General features: G+C 51.9%; 2 protein-coding genes across 5 annotated transcripts in view; one reads left to right on the top strand and one right to left on the bottom strand.

The window, feature by feature from the left end:
- Positions 1 to 26,345, bottom strand: part of LOC138452988 (NACHT, LRR and PYD domains-containing protein 3-like) — a 415,916-nt gene that overhangs the window by 293,631 nt on the left and 95,940 nt on the right. The window lies entirely within an intron of this gene.
- Positions 1 to 26,345, top strand: part of LOC138452987 (NACHT, LRR and PYD domains-containing protein 12-like) — a 468,167-nt gene that overhangs the window by 75,919 nt on the left and 365,903 nt on the right. For all 4 annotated transcript variants that reach the window (XM_069605368.1, XM_069605370.1, XM_069605367.1 and 1 more), the window contains exon 3: positions 14,885 to 14,920. In XM_069605368.1, the coding sequence (XP_069461469.1) occupies positions 14,885 to 14,920 (36 nt within the window). The remainder of the gene's footprint in view (positions 1 to 14,884; positions 14,921 to 26,345) is intronic.

Genomic DNA, 26,345 nt, shown 5'->3' on the forward strand with positions numbered 1-26,345 from the left:
TTCAGTAGGCAAGTAAGCATTGGTGTGGGCGGAGGGTATGAGATCTGGCACTGTTGTCCATCTGCAGGCAAGGGGATGCAGCGGGGATATGCAGGGTCTTGTTAAACTGTGTGCTGCCCCTTCCACCTCAAGTTTGCAGCCAGTGTGGGGTGCACCAATATACAGACATGTGGCAGTCGCTAACACTATGAGCCTTAAATACACGCTGGCAAGTGACTGCGCTTGGTGGTGCGCAGATGGGGCTCCCTGCATTGAGAGGTGAAGAACAGTCATCAGCCACAAGCAGCATATCGGTTAAATGAAGCCATCTGAAAGGCTAAACCCATCTATGTAGCCTTTATATTTATCAACTACACAATGGCATTCAACAACATAGAGAGTTCCTCTAGCACAAACCTCTCATTTGGGGTTGTCCGCTGCACCTACTGAATATGGTTATGGCCCTTCACACCAACACCGTGGTTAGGAAAACATTAACTCAACAAGGCCTTTTATCGTCAGCGCTTAAGACCAACAGAGGCCTAAAGCAAGGTTGTGTGCTGGCCCCAGGCCTCCAGATAAGGTGCGTACTAGGCCTTTTTACACATGAAAATCTTGTAAATACGACAGCTTTATTATTTTCCTGTGTACATTTACAGACACGTTTAGATCAGAGTGCAGTGCAAAGGTCAGATTAACTTGACAGAAACCAGAACACTGCTTTAGATTTTTATCTACATGGATGTAATTGCAAGCCATGGAGAAAAGCCTCTGAAACAGAATGTATTTCTCTGAAGCTTTTAAAAAAAAGAAACTGCACACTGTGAAGGGAATGGTTTCTTTCCATTCTGCTTGATGCTCATGGAGCAAACAGAAGCACTGCACATATTTATTTCCCTAGCATTTTAGGATTGTATAATTAATAAGATGGAAAACTAAGTTCCAATTGAGAATTAATCTTTTGTAACATATTATGCTTTTTTCCCAGTGAAAGTAAACCAGTATTGCACAATTGTATTTTTCAGAGTTCCTGTGCTGTATGCATAATCATGCAGAGGCAGATAGTTTTTACACTTATAATTTAATTAACACTCTAATTATACAAACAGTGTGTAAAATGATGAGTATGCACGGTCTAGTTTACATCCATTCAACCTTGCAGTCAATGGGGTACATTACTATAAATGGTCAGTGGCAGCAGAGTCTTTGCTCAAGGGTGAGTGATTGTCATTACACCAATCACGGGTGTTCTAGCGTCTTAAACCTGACTCTCCAGGAATTGCAAGCGCTGCTCAAAACAAACACATGAAAGTTATATTTGTAATTGAAATAGAAACTCAGCAAAACCTGTCCCTGTGATAATCCAGATAGGTATTTAACTTTATGTAGTGCTTCATACATGGTTTGTCCAACATCTAGGCACTGTGATTATTATACCTTAGTCGATACTCAGTTTACCGACCTCTGAAGGATGTTAGCCAATAAGAGGACTCAGCCGGTTGAGCACTTGCTGCTGCGATCTGTGCGCGATCTGTAGGTTGCAGGTTTGATTTCCGGCAAGGCCAACTCAGGCTTTCATTCTTTCGAGGTCAATAAAGTAGTACCGACTTCAGTTTCACTGTTGTATCATAACATTGGCATAGCATCAGGTAGTAATAGCTCCAGGACATGAGGACTTTCATTAAATATCAAAAGATAATTCTTTTATGATACACAATACAATTCATGTTTGCTTTACTATGTAATTGGCTAGGTATTTGTGTTTTCAGCAAGAGAGATCAAATGGCCAGTCCTTAGAGAATAATAAATAATGAAATGTGTATTCTGTCACAATGCAGAAAGCTGCCGCATAGTAATGATTTCCATACAGTTTTTGCACACGCCGGCTAGATGTCACATACATTTTACTCTCTTGCAAAGGAGAAAAGTCATGTTTACTCTCTTAAAATCAAATGTATTCTCACAGATAAAAAATGGGGAGTAAAATACTCCCACCTCAAAATCTTATCTGTAGCACTGGTTGGCCCTGTTGCTTTTTAATTTATATATATCTGAAATGGGAGATGCGAAGGGTCAGTAAATGTTTTCAAATAAAACCTTGCTTTTCCTACACTACCAAGGAATTTCCTACCTAGTCTAATGGCTTAAGGAACAATCTCTAGCATGGGTAAACTGGCCCTCACTCTAAACAACAAACATTCAAAGAAAATGATAAAAGCAACACACGATAATACACAATATTGTACAATATTTGGATGACCTTCACCTGTCCTGGGTAAGATCATTTCCCCAGGTTTTAAAGTCAGCTTCAAAATGTTCAAAGAAAAAGAAAAGTCTTGAACCAGTTCTTATATTTCTAAGTCAAAACAAAAGTCCATCCAACAAAAATCCACTGGTAACAAGTCTTTAGGAGTTGGTTGTTAAGATGGTTCAGCCCCTGTGTCCTTATCTTGGCCACCCTGACGAGGATCTTTTAACGATGGTGTGGAGGGGAGATGAATTATATTTTAGGAGCAACACCTTGCCTGATGCCCATGCTTCCTGCAAGAGAAGATGGGGTAAAATAGTTGGTATATTTTCCTCCTCCAGGGGTTGATAATCTAGAGGAAACCCAAAGTCCTGCCATGAGAGAACAAGTTCCTCTTCACTTCCAAGGAAGTTTCTGACCTTGATAGAATATCTTCCTCAGATGGCATGGACATATCACCCAATGAGGAGGTCTAAAAAATCTTAGACTGTGAGAATTCACAATTCTCTGTCTCTAAAGTTTGCAGGTACTTCATAGGTAACGGTAAGGCAGAAATGTTGTGATTTTCTTTATCTGGAGCCTTCACTAAAGAGACCTCTATTAGCTGTTCACATGTTTCATCACTCTAAGGCATTAGCTGGAACTATCATAGTTTCAAGTGTGTTACAATCTCCTGCTCGGTCAAGGAGAGGCATCTCTGGTGTTATGGAGATTTCTTGGAGTTGTGTTTTCTTCCTGTATTAAGCTTGACTCAATTTGTGTGTAACTGTATTCAGAGGTTTTCTCTGTTACCCACTGTGAATCAGGCGAAACGATTTCTGCCCCCCCCCATCTCAATTTGATTTTCTGGCTTCTCTAATATCAGACTGGGGCAGAGAGTGGCAAAGGGTTTCATGTACCAAAAGTCCAACCAGCTCGCCTCTCTTAACCAATGTGACAAATTCAAAAGGGTGATTTTAATTTCCCTCCAACAAAACCTCAGAGGTAGCACCCTTAACATTGCCTTTAGTCTCTCTCCACTCATGTACATAAGATGCACAGCTGGGCCCGATGGAACGTCCACCCTGAGCTCTAGGGATGTGAGGCAGACAACTGCTTGTAGTTTTCTCAAAGTAAGATATTTTATTAAAGTAAATGTTTTTAAATAAAACCTTGCTTGCCCTACTCTATCGAGGAATACCCTACCTAGTCTAAAGGCTATGGGAACAGTCTCTAGCATGGGGGCAAACCGGCCCTCGCTCTAAACAACACACATTCAAAGAAAATGATAAAGCAACACAAGATAATACACAATATTGCGCAACATCTGGATGACCTTCACCTGTCCTGGGTAAGATCCTTTCCCCGAGTTTTAAAGTCAGCTTCAAAATGTTAAAAGAAAAAGAAAAGTCTTGAACCAGTTCTTATCAGTTCGAAGTCACAACAAAAGTCCATCAAACAAAAATCCACTGGTAACAGTTCTTTGGGCTTTGATTGAAAAGATCCCCTTCCAATTCCAGCAAAGAAAATAGCACCAGTGGCAATCCTAGTTATCTTCTCTTTAAGAGTATTTTCCACAGTTCAAAAGAATAAGTATGAGACCTCTCCATCTACAACTTTACAATTGGTTAGGACTTCTGCAGTACATTTGCTATATTTGTCAGGATGCTTCTCTTTGGGTTGCTGCTTCCTTTTCAACAACCACCCTCCTACTGTTGTTACTGTGAGAACAGCCACCTTTGTCCAACAGTATGCCACTACTACAAACTACTCCAATGTGACATCCGCTGAGAACTGTGCATACCACCACAGTTCTGGTACTCCTATCAATGCTTTGTACTTCTGAATTATCAGGCAAAGTCTGACAAGATCCTTCGACCTCTTCAGGTAGGCAAGGCACTCTTCCCTTTACTGACTTTCTGCAAGGGGGCAGCCTCTTTGCCTTTTCCATCTGTCTGACTGCCCCATAAGAATAACCTGCCACTGCTCACAAGACTGACTTCCTTCAGCTTCAGTAGTCCTCGGTATTACAGGTTAACTTCTGAATATTCTTTATAAACATCCATCTCCCCTTCCCAGGCATACCTTTTCTGCCCATGTAATTACCCAGAGGCTGTTGTGCCACTCCTTCAGCTTCAGGTAACAATGTCGCACTTCTATCTGAGGCCACTGGACTGTTGACAACTTCACAGATTAGGTGCATGGGTCTAATCAAGACTGATTTCACTATGGAAAGGGTTTGCCTCATGGCTTGGGTGTTGCTTGTTCGCCTCTTCAGTATTTTGACTTCTTGAATGTGAATTCGGGATAATACAAGGCTCAGTCTTCAAAGTTAAAACATAATTAGTCACACACGACCACTCTTTAAGGTACAGTTTTAAACTTGGTGTTGAATACAACTGTGTCCCTGTGTAGTATCAAGGAGGCCACTTCTGACTTCCCCCAAAAAGCACAGTTGGTCACATGCGCCTTTCCTCTGATGCAGCTTTCACTCGTTATTAGTTGTAGCTCTTTTAAGACGTTAATGTTAGGTTTTCAGAATGACTTCAACGAGCGTTCCTTTTCCAAAATGAAGGACATGCGACCACTCTGGTAATTTGAACAAGTTTTAACAATTGGATGTAACAGCTTTTACTTCTCACGCAAACACTACAGCTTTCAGAATAAGCATGAGTGCTACATTTCCATTATTAACAGTCAGTTTAAGAATGTCAAACAACTTCTGCTCACTTTTAATTATTTAATTATATGCGAGACACTCGGAGCTGGTTACAGTTACCACCAAGGCTTGTTGAGTGGATCTGAACGCTGTGCTTCACTCACCGGCTTCAGGGACACTGTGGTTGCAGGTTTCTCTACTTCCCCAACTTCCTTGGCCACTGGGTGATATGTCCACCCCGTCTGACGAAGATATTCTATCAAGGTCAGAAACTTCCTTGATAGACAAATGTGAAGAGAAACTTGTTCTCTCATGGCAGGACTTCGGGTTTCCTCTAGATTATCAACGACTGGAGGAGGAAAATATAGCAACTATTTCACCCCCATCTGCGCCCTTGAATCAGAAATGTTGTTTCCCTGCCCTTCTCCAGCACGGGTGTCTATGGCCCGGCCACCTTAATTGGGAGTCTTTAATTCCAGAGACCCTCGGCTTGCATTGTGCTTTTGGCCTTGGGTTCCTGCACGGGCACGGCTCTGCAATCACAGCAACTCGGCTCTGATGGAGAAACTTTACTTCCAGCACGTCTTCCTCTGCGCTGCCTCTGCATTACAGGTTTTGGAAACACAGGACCCTCTCAGAACTTGCAGGGGAAATCTGCGGTCTACCCATTCCGGCGTCCCTTCTGTGCTCCCACTTCCTCGTGAATTGCCAGCCTCGTGCTTCTCCTCTACTACCACTACTACAGCCAGCCTTCTGACTCCTGCTCCAGCCCCTTCTTCTTCTGCTTTCCTGTTGGAGCCTTTTATGTCTCACAGGTTTGGCAATTGACTTCAGGTGTGAGCCATTAGTCTCAATTGCCTGACTGCTGCAATAGCGATTAGGGTTCATTGCCTGACCACTACATCTAAATGCTTCTTCAGCATTCTGCCTCGTCTCAGTTTCTCTAGAATTCTGGGATATATAGTTTGTTTTAGCAAAGTAAATTTCTTCTGCTTCTTGATTACTTACAAAGGTAGTTTTAATTCCCTTAATAATTTTAACAGAGGGGCTGTGGGTTTTAACTTTTATAGAGGAAGATGGTTTAGAGAAGACAGCATTTACCATGTACCTTTGGAATTGATGAGGGCATTTCATTTTAGATATAAAAAGAGACTTTCTTTTTGTATGATATGCTTTGATGTTACAACCTAGGGTTCACCACCTTAGATTTAATAGGAGGCTTTGAAACATTAAAATGACAATAAGCCCAACATTCGTCGAGCGCTCAACCTCATTGAGGTCGCGACCCAGGAACAACGGGGGCTGGCGGTCTTGACTCTGGATGCCACCAAAGCATTCGACAGGGTGGACTGGAACTTCATGCGCCTTACCATGAAGGCATTCCGGTTTCGCCCGATATTCCAGAAAATGGTGCTAGCAAACTACAAGGCCCCGAGAACATCACTCCGCCTGAACCAGAAGACCTCAACCCCGATCCGGCTCTCTTGTGGGACGAGACAGGGCTGTCCGCTCTCTCCGCTGATCTTTGCTATGGTCATGGAACCGTTCGCCCAAAGGACACGTGCCAACGAGAACATCACCGGACTAGAAATAAATGGCGAACAATTCAAAATCTCCCTCTACGCCGACGATGCGATGTTCTCCATCGCCAACTGCCAATCCTCTCTGCCCGCTACCTTGGAGGAGATGAAGGCCTTCGAGGGAGTAGCCGGATTCCAGGTGAACTACTCCAAATCAGAGGCCCTGAGTGCTCCCCTCGTGGCCAGCCTCCAGGCGCTCTGTCCACTATCATGGAGTTTCTCTTCAACAGCCTACCTGGGTATTCACCTTACAGCCGATCCAAAACAGCTATACACTGCTAACTTCCCCCTGCTTTTCAAGGAACTGGAGGAGGACCTCCAATGATGGGACAGCCAAGAGATCTCCCTATTAGGCCGGGTCACAGCGTGCAAGATGAATCTCCTCCCTAGGCTGCTGTACCTGTGCTCCGCTCTCCCGCCCCCACCCCCCCACCCCCAAAACAGGCCTTGGAACATCTACAGAAGAAACTAGGGAAATTCGTATGGAGGGGACGCAGAGCCAGGATACCCATGAGGGTCATGACCGTGGCTGCTAAATGTGGTGGCTTTGGGCTCCCCAACCTGATGAACTATTTCCTGGCGGCCCAATTGGCAAGCGCTGTGGCCTGGGCGATTCCGGAGGCCCCCCGAAATGGTCCTGCATCGAACAAGCCAGATGCCAGCCACAGTTACACTCTCTGCTGCATATCCACGGGTCCCCCCGGAGGGCACTCCACCATTTCACCAACTGCTGGGCCCCAGTACTGGATTACCACTCCAAATTCCCGGCGCTAACATTCCAACCCCGCCTGGTAGCAAACTATCTGCGTCCCTAGAGCCCTGATGGGTCGCCAACCCATCAGGGTGCCACAGACTAAAGGGGTGGAGGAGGAGGGATTGCGGGAGGTGGTAAAGAGTTTGCTGTAGGCATATTAGTTGTAAAGGGACTCACAATAACCCTGTAATGCATAGATAACGCTGTAACCGTAATAAATAAAGTTGTTAAAAAAAAATGACAATAAGTCATAACCCCTTTTGACACAGTGGTAAGAGTCCCTCTATCAGAGGAGAAATACTGTGTCTCATTCCCCGGAATCTCCTCACTACCTGGGCCCAGTCTCCACCCAGGTGATCCTCCCGCAGTACACTGCCGTCAGGGTTCGGACCGGGAAGCGTCTGCCTTTCCCTGGCCACCTGGGACGAGACTTTAGCCAGGGTTTCAGTGAGTAACCCGCAGGATTCTTCACAGAGAACTAACGAAAGTCCCCCTTTTTTTTATTTTTTATTGATACAGCTGAAATTAATCAACTTTTCAATGTACTTTTTCATTACAAAATATGTTAATTCATTCATTTTCCATTCTCATTAATAACAAAATATTCTTACAAGTTTTCTTTATATATACAAACATGGCTATTTTCCTCCCCAGTTAGGCCCGATGGCTTTCAATTGGCTATTATATGGGGATGATCTAGTTCTCCTTCATTGCACACAAGTTGGGTTACAACGCCAGTTGACCGCATTGGGGGCGTACGCTGTGAAGATTGACCTGATCATAAGTGTTAAAAAAAACTAAGACCTGCATTTTAAAATCAGGAAGGAAAATCACGCTTCCAAATTTTAAGTGGCATCTTCAATACGCATAATTATAAAGATTGTCTTCTTTCATATATTTGGGGTTTAATTTATTCACAGGTTCTTACAAGGATAACCTATTTAAATCGCTCTGATCTAAGATCCTATGTTTGGTTTCAAACTAAAGTGTGTTGCATTAGGCATGAGCTGTTGGGTTTTCAATTTGATGAGTCTGTCGAAGAAAGGCTTTTAAGGTTTTCTTGCTTGCTAGAGTGCCTGCTAGATTAAGAAGGGCAAGATATTGAGGGGCTGGTACGCCCTATCCCTCACCCCCTCTAGGTGTCCCTCAGGAGGTGGTGTTCTTCTGGTTAATGGGTACGGCCTTGGCTGCTCTGCAGAGGGTTATTGTTTCTTTATGTCTGCTAAGATATTGGCCCTCATTACGACCCTGGCGGAAAGTGACTGACCGGACCGCCACAGCGCAAATAGCGTTTCCGCCATTGTACGAAGGAGCAAAGTGCGGCCCATTCCGACCCATCGGGCACGAGCACCACGGCATGGCGGAAGTGCAAAGTCCGCGATGGCGGAAAAGACCCCAAAATGGCCCACACCGCCGCCGTACGGCGCCCTAGGTGCAATACCGCCACCCATCACAGCGGACACCGCAGTGTGCGCCTACCGGAAAGTACGGTGACCGGAAATATACGGAAACGGAAGTTAAAACATGGGCCCGGAACGGGAAACATCCCACGTACACCTATAAAACCACTAAAACCACACACCCACTAAAAACACTACCCTGAGACACACCCCAACCCGTCATCCACCCTAGCGAAACCAAGAAAAATGGGAAAAGTAGCGAAGAAAGCGTGCGACCGCAAGCGGCAGGTCCACTTCTCCCGTGAGGAACTCACCGTGCTAACAGAGACCCTCCAGGAGAATGCTGCCGTCGTCTTCTGCACGCAAATGACCAGGACGGCACTTGCAAACAAGAAGGCCATATGGGCTCTGGTGGCACAGCGGGTAAGTGCGGTGGGGACCGCACCCCGCATCCCACAGCAATGCCGAAAGCGATGGGACGACCTGCGGATACGCGTCCGCAGCATACTCTCTGCCAACCGCAACATTGCCACAGCCACCGGGGGAGGTCCTGAATCACCCATCAAGTTGACCCCCTGGGAAGAAATCTGTGCCTCCACCATCGGAATGGAGAGCATAGAGGGAGTCGGAGGGATGGAGAAAGGAGTGCAGACATCCGAAGATTCAGGTAGGTGGGCCAGATAAAACAATGCCAAATCCACAAAGTCCAACCATGTGAAGTACCATGTGTCCACATAGTGCAACAGAAACACATGTCCAGGAGAACGTCCACACACATCGGCCTGATAGCGCACGTTAAAACCCACAATAAATACATAAATAATTAAAAACCCCTAAAACACGCACTACACGTGCAGCAGGCACACCCTAACTGCAGGCTGCCAAACAACTGCACCCTCACTCCACACACAAATGAAAGCACCTCCAAGGCCCCGACCCAAATCACCCTCAGGTACCACCCCAATGCATGTGATACAATGCCATTCCAATTCCCACAGACCCATCAATAACCCTCGCCCTCCTTTACTCCACCACAGGGTCCGATCCAAACGACGAGCTACAGGACACCCCTACCAGCACACCTGCAAAGAGGGCCAAGACCAACGGCCAAAGACCCTCCACCTCAGCTGCACGCATCAAGACACGGCAGCAGCACAAATCAGGTGGCAGCACAGAGGAGGGAACATCAACAGGCACCCCAGCAGCCAGCATGCCCACACCACCACCACCACAGGTCCCCCCAACGGATGCCACAGAAGGCACTGCCTCTGGTGGCAGCAGCACCATAGGTGACACCCCATTGATGGCAGCATGCTCCGACACAGAAGACGGGGATGTCGAAGACAGATCCATCCATGACCTGTCCCAATCCCCCTGTCTGTCCCATCCCGTACAACATGAGGATACCACGCAGGGGCACCCACAAGACGACGACTGGCCATCCCCCACAAGCCATGTGGCAAGGCAACATGAGGTCAACAGCCCCTCTGTGACACCCCCGCAAATGGCCATGGCCCAGCAGAGGCAACAGTCCCTCGACCAGTTAATCGTGCAACAGCAGCAACTGGCCACGCTCCTCAAGGACCATGCCGATGAATGTGGGGGCACTAAGGCAGACATAGAAACATCAACTGAGACACTTAGGGCAGAAATGGAGAGAGGTACAGAGACACTAAGGGCACAAATGGAGAGTAGCACCGAGAGCCTGGGAGTCCAAATGGAGAGAAGCACCGAGAGCCTGAGGGGGGAACTGCATGCGACGTCCAAGGACGTATGTGCCGAACTTGCCGCAGTGCGCCGTGTGCTCACTGAGCTCTCGCAAACCCTTAGGGACATGCATGGACGTGAGCAGGCAGAGACATCATCCGTTGCAAGTTCCGTCCAGGGCAGCCCCCAACGTAGATCTGGGAGGAACCTGCGCTCCACAGGCAGGGGTGCCCCTGATACCCGCAGAGGGGGCTTGCAATAGCGACAGCCCACTGACAATGAGCATCTTTGAACACTGGTGTTCGGGGGGGAGGTAGGAGGGTGGAGGGGGTGTGTTGGGCTCACTTGGGTGGCGGGTCGATAGGGTGTTCAACATGATATCACATATGCCATAAACAGTGCACGATCAACCAATGGGATGTGTGGACATTGATCTTTGTGTACTAGGCCATCATAGGCGTACAGTCCATATTGTGCATGTCCCAGACACACACAGTGCCACGAGTCCCGTGTCCATGTATCAGCCACCAGGCGTGAGTGCTAGAAGCATACATCAATGAGATGCTGACGAATGTCACGGCCCTCCGGTGCCTCGCAGACTCCTTGAGGTGCTGCCACATCCCCGCCCTCATCATGACCATCATCAGGTGCTTGCAGTTCTGCGTCAGGGGGCATGGGCACATTTCTACGTACGCACATGTTGTGGAGCATGACACATGCCATCACCATCTTTGCAACCTTCTCATGGCGGTACAGGAGTGCCCCGCCAGACCTGCTGAGGCAGCGGAAACGACCCTTCAGTAGGCCGAATGCCTGTTCTATGACTACACGGGTACGTGAGTGGGCATGGTTGTAGTCCTCCTCATGCTGGTCCCGTGGGTTCCGGACTGGTGTGAGGAGCCATCTCTTCAGTGGATATCCAGCATCACCTGTATGTGGACGAGAAACGTATGATGTGGAATGCCATTGCTACGTACGCACCTCCCCCCCCCCCTTCCTGCCAGGTCATTGCCGAATCACATACCCCACATTATCATGCATGTAATGAGACTCACCGAGTAGCCAGGATCTGTTCCCTGCGTGTCGCTCCATGTAGCGTGGTATTGTAGAGTTCCTCAAGACCATAGAATCATGGGTTGATCCAGGGAATCTGGCACAACAATGTGTAATGATCCTGTTGGAGTCACACACCATTTGTACATTAAGAGAATGAAATTGTTTTCGGTTGCGGTACTGGGCCTCCATGGCATGTGGGACGACCAATTCCACATGGGTGCAGTCGATGGCACCAATGCAACCCGGTATGCCGGCAAGTGCATGGAATCCCACTTTTGTGTTGGTAATTTCCTGCTCCGAGCGTGGTAGAGAGATGTAGTCGTCTGCGTGCTGCAGGAGGGCATCGAGCACTTGCAATAGTGTCCGTGAGAACAGTGGCTGAGAAATGCCATGCAACTGTCCGACTGTGTGCTGGTAGGTGCCTGTGGCCAGGAAGTGGAGTACAGACACCACCTTCAGTAGGGGTGGGATGGCGGTTGGGCTGTCTATCATGCTGACAAGGTCAGCCTGTGTCATGTCCACAATGGCGGCTATGGTGTCCCGGTCCAGACGGTAGAGGGTGTGGATCTGCTCATCAGTGAGGTTGAACGGATGTGCTCGGAGGCGTGGGATTGCGGGCTGCCTGCGTGGTGGTAGTGGCTGTGCTGGCGGCCCTTGCTGGCCCTGCCTTGCCCTCCTCCTCCTCCTGCGTCTCCTCCGTGCGGCCGGTTGTAGTTGGTGTTCGTCTTCTTCCTGGAGTTGGAGTACTTGCAGTGCTATCAGGTCCCCCAGGGCCAACATCGCGAGTCCTGCCGGTAGCATTTCGGTGTGGTTGTGGGAGGAGACTGGCTGTGCAATTTATGTGTTTTCAGGCTGTATGGCCTCCACCTGTGGTGATTCATTCCACCTGTGCAAACTGCTCTCCCCTTTGGCCGAGCACGTCCCGCACACAACGCTGCAATTCGGGGAATGGCATCTTGCTATTGCAATCATGTATTTGTACCCGATGGCCGTGTAACATTGGTTGATATGTTCATTCTGCTATGGTCCCATTGTTTCACATACTATCTGTGCAGTCGCGAACAGACTTGTGAAGGGTCAGTGGTACGTAGTACTCGAGTAACGGTGGGCCCTCATGCATCACTGTACCGAGTTGCAACGACGGGCGGGGCGTCCCATTTGTGGGTGAAGGCAGTTGCCATTTTCACACACAGCCGCACTTGATGGATTAATTAGTGATTTCAAACGGCCACAGATGCTTCTTCGACGTGATGTTGCAAATGAGGAATTCGAAGGGCGGCGCTTTCGGTTTTCAGCTAGCGGCGGGGAAATGCCCACAGGTCTGTCTGCAAATATAACGTACTATTGTTCAATGTCCTTGGGACAGGGGCCATGGCGAGGATGCAATGATTGATATGAATGGTTTGGGATGCGCAATAGCGACGTGGGCGATGAGGCCGGACGTTCCCAAATACATGTTACTTCACAACACTGGCATTACGGGCTGGGGCACTGTGGATTTTGCAGGCTGCATAACGCACAGACTCAATGGATATTTCTAATGTTATGTGAGTAAATATTCAGGCGTTTTAATCCCGGGATGAGGGAATGATGAATGGATGCATGGGCAGGTGATTTGATACAGAGTTTGCCATGTACAGGGCTTCTTGGAATCTATCCGCCTCCCCTGCGCTATGTGATGCAGGGCTGCCATAGTGGGACCATCGTCTATCTGGCCTTGTTGAGCCCTCCCTGTCTCGACGCGCCCTCAGACACTTGTGTCCATGCACGTTACCAATCCCATCTGATGGATTCTGTTTTGACAGACGCATGCACAGGTACACTCGTTTGTGATGGTGTTTACACCTCGATATAGATAGTTATGAGTCGCAAGTGGTTTTTGGGTGGTGATGAACCTTTGGAGTGGGCTAGCATGCATATGGCTGTGGATTTAGTGTGATCATTGAAGTGAGTTGTTCGAATGTAGTTCTGATGGCCATTCTGTTCTTTTTCTTTTCTTTTGGTTGACAGGTATCTCCTCCCCTTTTGCCACTGCCATCTGTATGCCACTCCTGCAGATGGGTTTTACTCCCGACACCTGCTGCTTCGTGTTAATCAGTGGAGCAGCATTACGATCTTATGGGACGATCGCCAATGGGCCACATGCCCTTACGCAGTACTGGTGGCTCGGAGCAACATTTCGGCCTTTCAGCTGGACTAGTGCCTCCCCATTGGGACGGCCCTGCGGTTCTGTGCGCTTCCATGTTGCCTTTTCGTACGTGAATGTGGCTCTGTGTACCATGATGGAACAGGGCGTCACACAAGTAGTGGCTGGTCATTTCTTGCGGATGCAGCCCACAATGGTGAAATGTGTTTTGGAGTTCATGGCCTGATGGCTGTATGGGCTTGGTGATTTTGTTGTGCATTAAATTTCTTTTCTGATTTGGCCCGTGTAGCGTTCTTCTTTGCAAGTGATGTGGCATATTCCTATTTGGGGAGCGATGTATTGTGAGGAGATCTGCATTGGGTTCCAGCTTCGGAGTTTAGTTGCGTGGTACTGTACTGGACGCGTTTGCCTACGAAGCCCGTGAGGTCAGGGATGGGGGCTGCCAATATGACAGTTTGAATGTTGTCATGCTCAGGGGCGGGGGATTGGGTTTTGTGTAACAGATGCCGGTCAGCCAGGTGGACTGGTGGAATGATGTGATTTTCGGAATATTGCTGGTCACAGGTGCCTGTGTTTGCGTGCGTTTCTTGGTGGGGGACTGTGGTCATGTCCATTGGGATGGCTTCTGTATTCGTGCCATCTGTGCCCTGCAGCTCCCATTGGCCCCTCTTGTGTTTCATTTGTTCGTTGGCATGCATGGGTGACTTGTACATTTCAATGGTTGCATTGTGACTTCATTGCACCTACGGGGAGTTGTACTTTGTGGGCAGGGAGCGGTGTACAGGCACTCAGTGGGGCCGTTTACGGTTGATTCGCGATGCCGTACTTCTCACCATGGCGGAATGGTTCATTCCGCCATGCTTGATGGCGTTAGGTACATGTCCGCTAGGGTCGGAATTGGCGTACCCTTGCGCCATGGTGGTGTTTACGGTTTGGCATGGCGCGCGCGCACGTGCTTGGTGCAGTTTGCGTTGGCGTTCACTACGGTGTCGCTAATGGCTTCGTACTTTGCGGTGACGGGTCATAGTCGCACCGAGCGCTATTCGATGGCGGTATTGCATTTCCGCCATCGTTTTCCGAATTCCGCCAGGGTCGTAATGAGGGCCATTGTCAGATAAAACCCCATATGTAAAAATATATCGTTTTACCTCAATGACACTGGTCTTTCCAACTTGAGTCTTATGAAATGACTGAAAATGCAATTAAAGAAAAAGTATTGATAAGGACAACAGAGTGCATATTTACAACAAGTGCTAATTTAAAAAAGACACAGTCCCATTTGCTGAATTACACAAACTGTACAACAAAAATAGTATGTAATGAACGAGGTTCACGAGGAAATATGTGTATAAGAATGTGTCTAATTTTCTTTTCAGATTTGGATCAAAAAGAACTTGAAAACAAAGCAAAACGTAAGTACATTGAAAACACACATTTTCCTATGATTGATTGATATTTTATTTCTATCGCGCTCGTACACAAGTGTTTCAGAGCGCGACAAGGCAAGGGAGGGGAACAGGGGAGAACAAAACAGCGATCTTACTGGGCCAATGACATTGAGAACGTGCAAGTGCATTGGAGAGGGGGGAGTGGAAAAGTGCATGGAAGGGAGAGAGGTGGAAAGTGCGAAGCAGAGGAGAAACAGATAAATAACAATAAATAAATAATAAAGGCAACAAGTGGCAATCTGAGCAATCTGATTGGCTAGTATGCTTCTAGAAGACAAAGGATATTGCACACGGATACAACAAATTAAAGAAGGCCCTTCTGGGGTGGTCTTTTCTTCTCGTAACTCTGTGTCATTCAGCGGTCTAGTCCCGGAGTCTGTATTTCTCAACATAGAATTTTAAGATACTGCTTTATCAGCTTAGCGGGCTACAGACAGTTCGATGCAGGTCACACATTATTGTGAATCAATCCTGGTAGGTTTCCCCATTTTGAAGTGTTTGTTAGAATTTACATCCACATCGACTTTAGAGGTGCAAAGTTTTAATTTTCAGAAATATATTTATATATTAACGAGCCGATTCATGGAATTAATGTGCGCTGAAAATTCCCGCACAGAGGTGCCAAAACGTGCGATTCGCAGTAAAAGTGCGAAAATCGCAGTGCAACTGCGAAAATCGCAGGGAAACCAGCGCACATCGATTCATGGAAGTCCGTGCGCAAGAAAAATATTGGATGTGCGCTGAAAAAGTGCGCGGCGCACGCCGGCGCACAGGTCATCCAACGGCGTGCGCCACGGCTGCTGCGAAATCGCACATAGCGGGGCGCACATTACAAAAGTAGGCGGAACACGGGGCGTACCACTCGGAATGGGGAACAACGCGTGACAATATGGGCGTCACGGGGGAAGTACAGGAGGCAAGTGCGCGGAACGCCCACACGCTCGCCTACAACTCGTATTCATGGAATCGAATAGGGCAAACCAGCGCACGGTCAAAGACGCGCACAGGGCCAAACAAGTACGCCACAAGAAAGCAGGCGGTAGCGTCCCTGCACCTGAAATAAATGTGCGCCAAAATGTGCGCTAACAAAAAGCACCCATATACAGCTATGATGAATGATCCATACAGTGGCTCTCTAGGACAAATGAGGTGCAAAGGGGTACCGACAAACACGGACACCCGCTGTGTGAAAAATAGCATGTGCGTGTATTACGGGGTTCGCAGGAAGTTCCACACGCGATTGGCCTGGGCACGTGTATTCCGGGGTGCGCGGGAAGTTTCACACGCGAATTTGCAGGGTACGTGTATTTCGGTGGGCGCGTGAAGTTCCACACGCAATTTCAGCAGGGTACGTGTACTCAGGGTGCGCAGCAAATTCCACACGCGAATCCAGCAGCCTACGTGTATTTCGGGGGTGCCGGGGAGTCCCACACGTGAATTGGCCGTGTGGGTCCTCCCAGCTGAACCCTCTACACCCTCCACGGCCCCTGCAGGCGGCCCACACCACAGGGGACTACCCTGCACCCCTGCACATGTCCCGCAGGCAGCCCATCCACCATGGCCATGTCCCCCAGCCAACCCACATGTCACCTTGCACTACTGCCCACCAACGCATGTCTCCCAGCACCCCCACCCCCCAGCATCCAGGGGCCCCCTCCACCAGGCCCCCACTCATGTCTCCCAGCACCCCCACCCCCTGCATCCAGGGGCACCCTCCACCAGGCCCCCACTCCTGTCTCCCTGCACCCCCACCCCCCAGCACTGTAGGGCACCCTCCACCAGGCCCCCACTCCTGTCCCCCTTCCCCCACTCCCCTGCATCCAGGGGCACCCTCCACCAGGCCCCCACTCCTGTCCCCCTGCACCCCCACCCCCCTACATCCAGGGGCACCCTCCACGAGGCCCCCACTCCTTTCCCCGTGCACCCCCAACCCCCAGCACTGTAGGGCACCCTCCACCAGGCCCCCACTCATGTCTCCCTGCACCCTCCACCAGGCCCCCACTCATGTCCCCCTGCACCCCCACCCCCCAGCACTGTAGGGCACCCTCCACCAGGCCCCCACTCCTGTCCCCCTTCCCCCACTCCCCTGCATCCAGGGGCACCCTCCACCAGGCCCCCACTCCTGTCCCCCTGCACCCCCACCCCCCTACATCCAGGGGAACCCTCCACGAGGCCCCCACTCCTTTCCCCGTGCACCCCCAACCCCCAGCACTGTAGGGCACCCTCCACCAGGCCCCCACTCCTGTCCCCCTGCACCCCCACCCCCCTGCATCCAGGAGCACCCTCCACCAGGCCCCCACTCCTGTCCCCCTGCACCCCCACCCAGCAGCACTGTAGGGCACCCTCCACCAGGCCCCCACTCATGTCCCCCTGCACCCCCACCCCCTGCATCCAGGGGCACCCTCCACCAGGCCCCTACTCCTGTCCCCCTACACCCCCACCCCCCTGCATCCATGGGCACCCTCCACCAGGCCCCCACTCCTGTCCCCCTGCACCCCCAACCCCCTGCATCCAGGGGCACCCTTCACCAGGCCCCCACTCATATCCCCCTGCACCCCCACCCCCCTGCATCCAGGGGCACCCTCCACCAGGCCCCCACGCCTGTCTCCCTGCACCCCCACCCCCCTGCATCCAGGGGCACCCTCCACCAGGCCCCCACTCATGTCCCCCTGCACCCCCACCCCCTGCATCCAGGGGCACCCTCCACCAGGCCCCCACTCCTTTCCCCCTGCACCCCCAACCCCCAGTACTGTAGGGCACCCTCCACCAGGCCCCCACTCATGTACCCCTGCACCCCCACCCCCCTGCATCCAAGGGCACCCTCCACCAGGCCCCCTCTCCTGTCCCCCTGCACCCCCACCCCCCTGCATCCAGGGGCACCCTCCACCAGGCCCCCACTCCTGTCCCCCTGCACCCCCACCCCCCAGCACTGTAGGGCACCCTCCACCAGGCCCCCACTCATGTCCCCCGCACCCCCACCCCCCTGCATCCAGGGGCACCCTCCACCAGGCCCCCACTCCTGTCCCCCTGCACCACCACCCCCCAGCACTGTAGGGCACCCTCCACCAGGCCCCCACTCATGTCCCCCTGCACCCCCACCCCCCCTGCATCCAGGGGCACCCTCCACCAGGCCCCCACTCCTGTCCCCCTGCACCCACACCCCCCTGCATCCAGGGGCACCCTCCACCAGGCCCCCACTCCTGTCCCCCTGCACCCCCACCCCCTGCATACAGGGGCACCCTCCACCAGGCCCCCACTCATGTCCCCCTGCACCCCCACCCCCCTGCATCCAGGGGCACCCTCCACCAGGCCCCCACTCCTGTCTCCCTGCACCCCCACCCCCTGCATCCAGGGGCACCCTCCACCAGGCCCCCACTCATGTCCCCCTGCACCCCCACCCCCCTGCATCCAGGGGCACCCTCCACCAGGCCCCCACTCATGTCCCCCTGCACCCCCACCCCCCAGCACTGTAAGGCACCCTCCAACAGGCCCCCACTCATGTCCCCCTGCACCCCCACCCCCCTGCATCCAGGGGCACCCTCCACCAGGGCCCCACTCCTGTCCCCCTGCACCCCCACCCCCCTGCATCCAGGGGCACCCTCCACCAGGCCCCCACTCCTGTCTCCCTGCAACCCCACCCCCTGCATCCAGGGGCACCCCCACCCCCCCTGCATCCAGGGGCACCCTCCACCAGGCCCCCACTCCTGTCCCCCTGCACCCCCACCCACTGCATCCAGGGGCACCCTCCACCAGGCCCCCACTCCTGTCTCCCTGCACCCCCACCCCCCTGCATCCAGGGGCACCCTCCACCAGGCCCCCACTCCTGTCCCCCTGCACCCCCACCCCCCTGCATCCAGGGGCACCCTCCACCAGACCCCCACTCCTGTCTCCCTGCACACCCACCCCCCAGCCGTGCGATTTTCCTGGGTACGTGTATCCCAGGGGTGCGCGGGTAGTCTCACACGCGATTCCATCAGGGTACTTGTATTATGGGTCCGCGTGAACTTCCACACGCGATACCAGCAGGGTACGTGTATTATGGGGTTCGCGGGAAGTTCCACATGCGATTGCCATGGGTACGTGTATTTCGGTGTGCGCGTGAAGTTCCACACGCGACTGGGCCTGTGAGAGTGGGGTACGTGTATTCCAGGGGTGGGCGGGAATATTTACTCGCGACTGTGCATGGGAGAGCGTGTTACGTGTATTCCTGGGGTGGGCGGGAAGATTTGCACGGTCGCCTACACCTGCCAAAAAATAAAAGGTCCAATCCTGAAACACGTATGCCAGCATGAAGCAGGCGCACGTCCCGCGCAGCATAAAAGAGTGCGCAAACAACAAACAAGCTCAGACGCCAGGATGAATATACCGTTCCTAGCAGCAGTGGCCGTGGGATACCGCAGGAGGAGGAGAAGGATAGTCAGGGCCAGAATCTTCACACCCAGAACCAGCCTATTTGGTATGCCTGATGACCAGGTGTATGGGAGGTACAGGTTTCCACCATACATAATACTCGACCTCGTCAGTGAGTGGGAGGATGACCTCACATCACCCACCCTGTGCTCCCAAGCACTAGCCCCCTGGAGAAGGTCCTCAATGTACTGCACTTCTTGGCTACCGGATCATTTCAGTGGATAAGTGCCATAGTGGGGGGGGGGTGTCACAGGCCACGCAGTCACGGTGCCTACACCAGGTACATCACTGCATGCCCATCAGTCCACAGGCACATATACCTGCCCAGAACACCTGCAGAAAGGCAGGCTGTCCGCCAGGATTTCTACAGGGTGGCACAGTTCCCCAAAGTGCTAGGTGCCATTGATTGCACCCATGTGGCTCTACGCCCCCCCCAGGGCAACTGAGCACATCTATAGAAACCGCAAGCACTGGCATTCCATCAACGTCCAGGTGGTATGTGATCCCAAGGGAATCATCACCTCCGTATATGCCAACTATCCAGGGTCCACCCACGACAGCTTCATTTACAGGATGTCAACCCTAAACCGGGACATGGAAGCTGGGCGGCATGGCGATGCATGGCTGCTTGGTGAGTAGAAATGCCACAGCACACGCATGCATGACAGATACAGAGTAATGCCAATACCCCACTAATGATCCCCATCACCACCTCCCCAGGGGACAGTGCCTACCCTCTGAGCACACACATGATGACGCCAATTCGGAACCCCATCACGCCTCCCGAGGTAAGATACAACACAGCCCATATTGCAACACGGGGCATAGTGGAGCGCACATTCGGAGTGCTCAAGTCACGCTTTCGCTCCCTTGACTGTTCTGGTGGGCAGCTGTTATACGCTCCCCCAGTAGTGTGCAGGATCATAGTGGCAGCATGTGTCCTGCACAATGTTGCAACACGCCGGGGCCTGGCTTTGGACATGGTGGTGCCCCCACATCCCCACCCACATGCACGCCCGCTCTGCATGGGAGGGGAAAGGGCACGGGGTGAGGCAGCCCGTACGCAGCTGGTGGCTAATTACTTCACATAGAAAGCACACCCCTGTGGAGTGCACACAGCCCTGGCACATACCATCTGACAATCAATGATGACTCAATCTGACAATTCTGATGAATTAAGGGACAGTCAACTGCCAGAACCATAGCAGCCTGAGATTGTTCATCTGGAAGTGTCATAATGTGTGCATCCCTATCTACACAAACACCACCAATGCAGTGTCATCAAAAGACACACTTCCATGCAGCAAAAATGAATACCCACTTGCAAAATCAACATGAGAACAGTGCCATGTCACCCAACCCCTCCCCGGCACGGCCACACAACACACCATGGCATGTCATGCAATGTGAGAGCAAACAAATTAATCCCCACAACATGCCCCAAGTGTCACCAACTACAGTGTCCCTAATGGAAACTGGCCACACATGAAATGCTCACAGTAATGCAGGACCAACAACACACATTACCAAATACTTACCAATAATACCAATCACCAACACAACCTCCAACCTACCATAAACATGACAGTACAGACTTAAAAAATTGGTAGCCTCACTACCTGATAATGCCAGCACTTCGAACACTTCCAACTATACAGTGTTAGCGCCACTCAAGAGTGTAGGTGCGCTGCTTACAACTGGACTCCAGTTCCAAAGTAGACCGCCTTGTGAAGACATGAGAAATGGACCTGCAAATTAGGAGGATGAGATGGATGCAGAGGCACATATCAATACACCATGCAGTGTACAATACAACAACAATATGCACTAGGAATGTATACACAGTATTGACTACAGACTGCCCACACATCAAATGGGAGTCCAACGTCACCGTGTAAGTCAATGTCACTTGGGCACACCCTTTGCAAGCCCATGGAAACGGGAAGCAGGAGGGGTGTGTGTCACACAAACCCAAGCATCTGACCCAAATTCAGGACAAGCCTGCATGTGCCCAGCCACAATACAGCGTATGCCCACGGGAGCCACACAAGGCAACACACTGTCAAAAAAATCAAGACTCAAAAATCAACAAAAAAAAAGAAAAAAAGAAAAACATCAAAAATCAAAAATGGCCATGAATGGGCCCGGGTGGGGGGGGTGGGGGAGGCCACCCAGGATGTCCGAGGACAGGGTGCACACCAAAATCCACCTGTGTGGATCTTGCGGAAAAAAAAAACACCTCCATGGGCTCATGGCCTGCACGGCTACCCTATTGTGGGAGAATCGCTGCTGTCGCTCTCCTCACCCTCTGCAGCTGCATCAGGAGGTGATGGCACTATGGGAGGCAGCCCACACAAAGCCCTAGTCTGGTCCTCCATGGCAGCAAGCATGCAGGTGTGGAAGGTCTGGTTCTGGAGGATAATTGTGCGTAGGTCCCCATGCAACAACTCACGTGATGCCCGGACCTCCTCCCTAGTTGCCTGCATCTCAGCTGAGAGCGTACGTGTGAGCCGCTCCAGCTGCTGTTCTGTCCTTGTGTTAGCTGAAGCCTCAAGCTCAACCAGAGTTGCCCTGAGCTGACAGAGTTCCACCCTCAGGGCTTCCCTGTGGCCCTGGGACTCAATAGAAATGGCTTCCCGCAGAGTTTCCAGTGCCGCCCGCCTGTCCCTGTTGGACGCCAACATGTCCTCCCTGTGTGACTGGCTAATGGAGTCTGTTGCCTGCTGTAGTTGTTCAATTAGCCTTTCTTGGGGGACAATGGAAGTGGCCACCCTATCCATGGCCTGAGCCATCATCTCAGTTGATGCTGCCTGTTGGTTTGCCATACCGTACATGGATTGCTCCCATGGGGTATTGCCAGGTGGCGTATGGCCACCGCGTCGGCGGGCACCACACCTGTCTGGGGCAAGGCGAACTGCGCCTTGCTGTGCCGGCACTGCCTGAGGCTGCAGGACTGCATTCCCCCTCTGATCTGCTGGCCCAGGAACAGGATCAGATGTAGCGGAGTGTGACCCTGCATCCGTAACCACCAAAGGCGGACCTACCAACACTGACATCCCCATTGAGGGTTCTACCCCTGGTGCAGGTGGGTTGGACAGTACAGAATCCCTCCCAGAAACACTTACCTGCGACGGCACATAGGTCTCATCATCCGAATCAACACCTGAATAGAGCTTGGGGGAGGTGCACCCAGAGACACTGCTTGAGATGACTGCCTGCAGCAAGTGTGGGTTCTCACCCACCACCATACCACGTCCCTCACTGGTGCCCGGTCGGGCCTGAGACCCCTCCTGGGTCTGCACCATCTCCACAACCCCAGCAGTATCAAGTGCGTCATCCCCTGCAAAGACATGAAAGAAAAGAAATGGGAACAGGCATTAGCACCATGGAACACAATTAGTGCTGAGAAGCAACAGAAACAGTACTTCATTGACACATGTACCACATGACTATAACCCTCCCATGCATGCACTGTCACTGCTTATGAAGGGGAGGCAAATGGCACACATTGATGACACCAAGATGGAACACCAACAAATTTGCTGCATGCTGGCTAGCAGTGCCATCACACATTGGCCTATGATTGGCATGTCCAATACATATACATGACACATGCCATCACACAGATGGCATGTACCATAGCCATGTCACACATGTGACAATAGGACTGAGAAATGCCTAGTGAAAGTGGTGGAATGCAGACAATCAGCCTGAATGAACACAGAATAACATGCAACTATGTTGTGGCAAGATGACAATTCAAGGGCCACTGGCGTGAGGTTGGGCTGTATGTCTACTGTTGCCAGAAGGGATACTGCAACACCCAAATCCTGGTGCGCAGAATGTATTGGATGAAGCACATGGGTGACCCAAACCACTCAGGCACACACCCCCTCACCTGGCACTCAATCAGAAGCACTCACACACACACCATGCACATGGATGACACACACATGCATGTGCACTCACTGGACAATGCCTCGTAATCTGGCAGGTCTCCCACGCCTTGGATCTGTTCCTCCGTGACGTAGGTCCCAGCAACATACTCATGTGGAGTGAGTTCTATGTCCTCTGCCAGAGACCCGCCTCCAGTCACTAGAGTTGTGGCATGACTTGAGGCCAGCTTTTTCTTTGCCCTGCGCTCAAGGTCATTCCAGCGCTTGTAGCAATCATTAGCTGTGCGCCTCACGAATCCAAGGGCACTTATGAGTTCCGCAATGGTCTGCCAGTGTGCCTGACGTTGTGCAGGTGTGGTCTTGCATCCTGCAGTAATCACCATTTCGCTGTCATGTGCGGACACATACTCCACAAGTGCATCAAGTTCGGCCTGATTGAAGCTGGGCTTCCTTGGTGGGCCGGACTGTGTAGCCGTGTCTGGGGCATCAGCCTGTACTGGACGAGCACTTTTCCTCTTCCGCTTGGAAGGTGGTGGTGATACTGAGTGTCCTACGCTGCTCTGGACACTAGGGGCTGGAGCCCCGGTGGACTGTGGACTAGGAGTGTGGGAATGAACACTCACCATGGGACTTGGTGCAGGCATTAGCTGAAGTGTGATGTAGTCAGGGGGAACGTCAGCAGGATGGACTAGGACCGACACTGTCCTGGCTGGGACACTCAGAGCTGGGGTGGATGGAGCCGCAGCAGCCCCTGTAGCCTCTCCACCCTGCCTACTCGGGGCAGCAGATGACATAGCTGCCCCTGATTCACGTGGGCTGGTGACACCAACGTGCACCGCCACACGTGGCCTAGACCTGCTGACCTGGAAGTCAGCCATGGAGTCACCCTGTGCCAGGTCTGATGCCACAATGGGCTGGTCCAACAAGGGCTGAGCAGGGATGGTGTCAGCCACGTTACCCTCAACCAGGGCGGGGGTGTGGGTGTCCCTGACTGGTCACCCACACATGGGGGCTTGGGGCACCCTGCAAGTCCTGGCCACGTCCCCTACCGTATCCACCATGGCCACCTCTTGTGGCTCGGCCACCTTTGCCACCCTTACCGCGTGCTCGCCTCCCAACCATGGCACTGATGTTGTTGTGCGTCTGGGAGTTGCAGTAAACTATTGTCCTGGGCAATTGGGGGTCAAAGGGGTAGGGTACTAGATGGAATTCGTACCGTAGTGCTCTAGCAAGACTGTATGTGACCCCTGGAGGAAGATGACGGGTCACGCAACACACAGGCACCTCGAAAAAAGGGAGATAATGTGCACGCAACCCCTACAAGACCACCTGTGTGGAAAAAAAACCTGCACTACGCTGTGGCACCCAGAAACACAAAAATGAACGTATGCGTGCCACACGCAGCCTAGACTGACCTCTGAAGGGGTAGGCAACACACGGGGCAAGCACAGATGTCAAATACGTGCGCGACGCACCGTCTGCCAGGAAAAATCGCGTGAAAAATACGCGCGCGTGCGCGTTGGCAACACCCCAGCCAAAAGAAGAATTGTACGCTGTCTGAGGAGACAGGACAACAGGAGAAGTGAACGCTGTTTGAGGAAACAGGCCCAGGAAAAAGACAAGAAGACAAAAAGCTGTCAGAGGTAACAGGGAGTACGAACTTGGAACGCCGTGAAGTAAATCGTGTGTGAACCGACAAGAAGTACAGATTGCACCCACTCGCTCTCCACGAAAAGCACGTACAAGGAAATGGCGTTCTACACGTACCTTTTAAACATGCCCACACGTCCAGCGTCACTTCCGCGTGTACGCACTAAGGCCCCATCCTCCAATTACAAGAGCTGACACTCTGACGTGCAGTCATTGGATGTGTAACCTGCACCCGTGTACAGGGAAACGCCCGCGCACGCACGTCACAGACGCGCATACGCGCTGGTGGCCTTTGGGCCAATGAATTCGCGTACGTGTGCTGACGCGCTTACGCGCTAAGGCCCTTTCCTCGAATTACATGCAGACGTGCTGGATTTTCACGTGCCAAATCACTCCGTATCATGCTGGCCACGCGTAAGCCCACGGAAGACCACGCTCCTGCCCAGAAGGCCGAATTACTGCCCCCCAGAGCCCAGAGCCCGCTCCCACCTGCCATCTGCTGCTGCCTGATTGCCTGCTGCCCACGTGCCCTGCCATTCGCTGCCTGCACATCAGCCAGGGGTGCTGTTGCTGTGACCACCCCTGCTGGAACCAAAGACTCCCGACTGGGATTCCATCGCTCCACAGCGCAGCCCCAGGACCCAGTTGCCCACCCACTCCTGCCTCTGGGGTTGTCATGTCGGGCACTGCAACATCTGGCACCACTGACAACCCCCGGCCAGAAAGGCAGAGGGGCACCAGCTTCACTGCCACCAAAGTTGGTGTCCTGGTGGAGCAAGTCCTGGGGCAGTATGATGCCCTCTTCGGAAGTTTGCGCGCCGACAAGGAAGGACGGACTCGGATCTGGACGGACATCGTGACTGCCATCAACGCGGAGGGGGTGGCAGTCCGACAATTCCATCATGTCAAGAAGCGCTGGGAGGACTTCAGGTCCAGGACCCTCAGCAAGGCCCGGCGCCTCTTGAAGGCAGCGGATGCTAAGGGGCGCCAGGGCCACTTGTCGGACGATCAGATGAGGGTCCTGGAACGCATATCCCCAGCGCTCCACGTCCAGGTCCTTGAGAGACAGACCCGTCTGGAGTCGAGCGGTAAGTGTACATGCATCATGATTGTAAGCTGTGCGTGTGGTGATGTGCCAGTAGTGTGCAGGTTGCACATGTGTTTGTATGGGGCCAAGTATGGGTGGGGGTGTACAGGGCCGTGAGGCTAACACATGCGAGGGCTCTCATGTGTGAGACATGGATGGTGCTTGTTTGTGTAGGCTTGCATGCCAAATGCAGTTGTGTGGGCACACATGTTTGGATGAATGTGTATGTAAGTAGGCATGTTCGTGATGTCACACATGGATGTTGTTTTCAGCTGCATGTATCAGCACTGTGTACATGTGCATGTGTGTGTATTTGACAAGGGTGCAACAGTTTGCAACATGGATG

Source organism: Ambystoma mexicanum, chromosome 4p (assembly GCF_040938575.1).
Source record: "Ambystoma mexicanum isolate Mex_15411 chromosome 4p, UKY_AmexF1_1, whole genome shotgun sequence".
Classification (NCBI taxonomy): Eukaryota; Metazoa; Chordata; class Amphibia; order Caudata; family Ambystomatidae; genus Ambystoma; species Ambystoma mexicanum.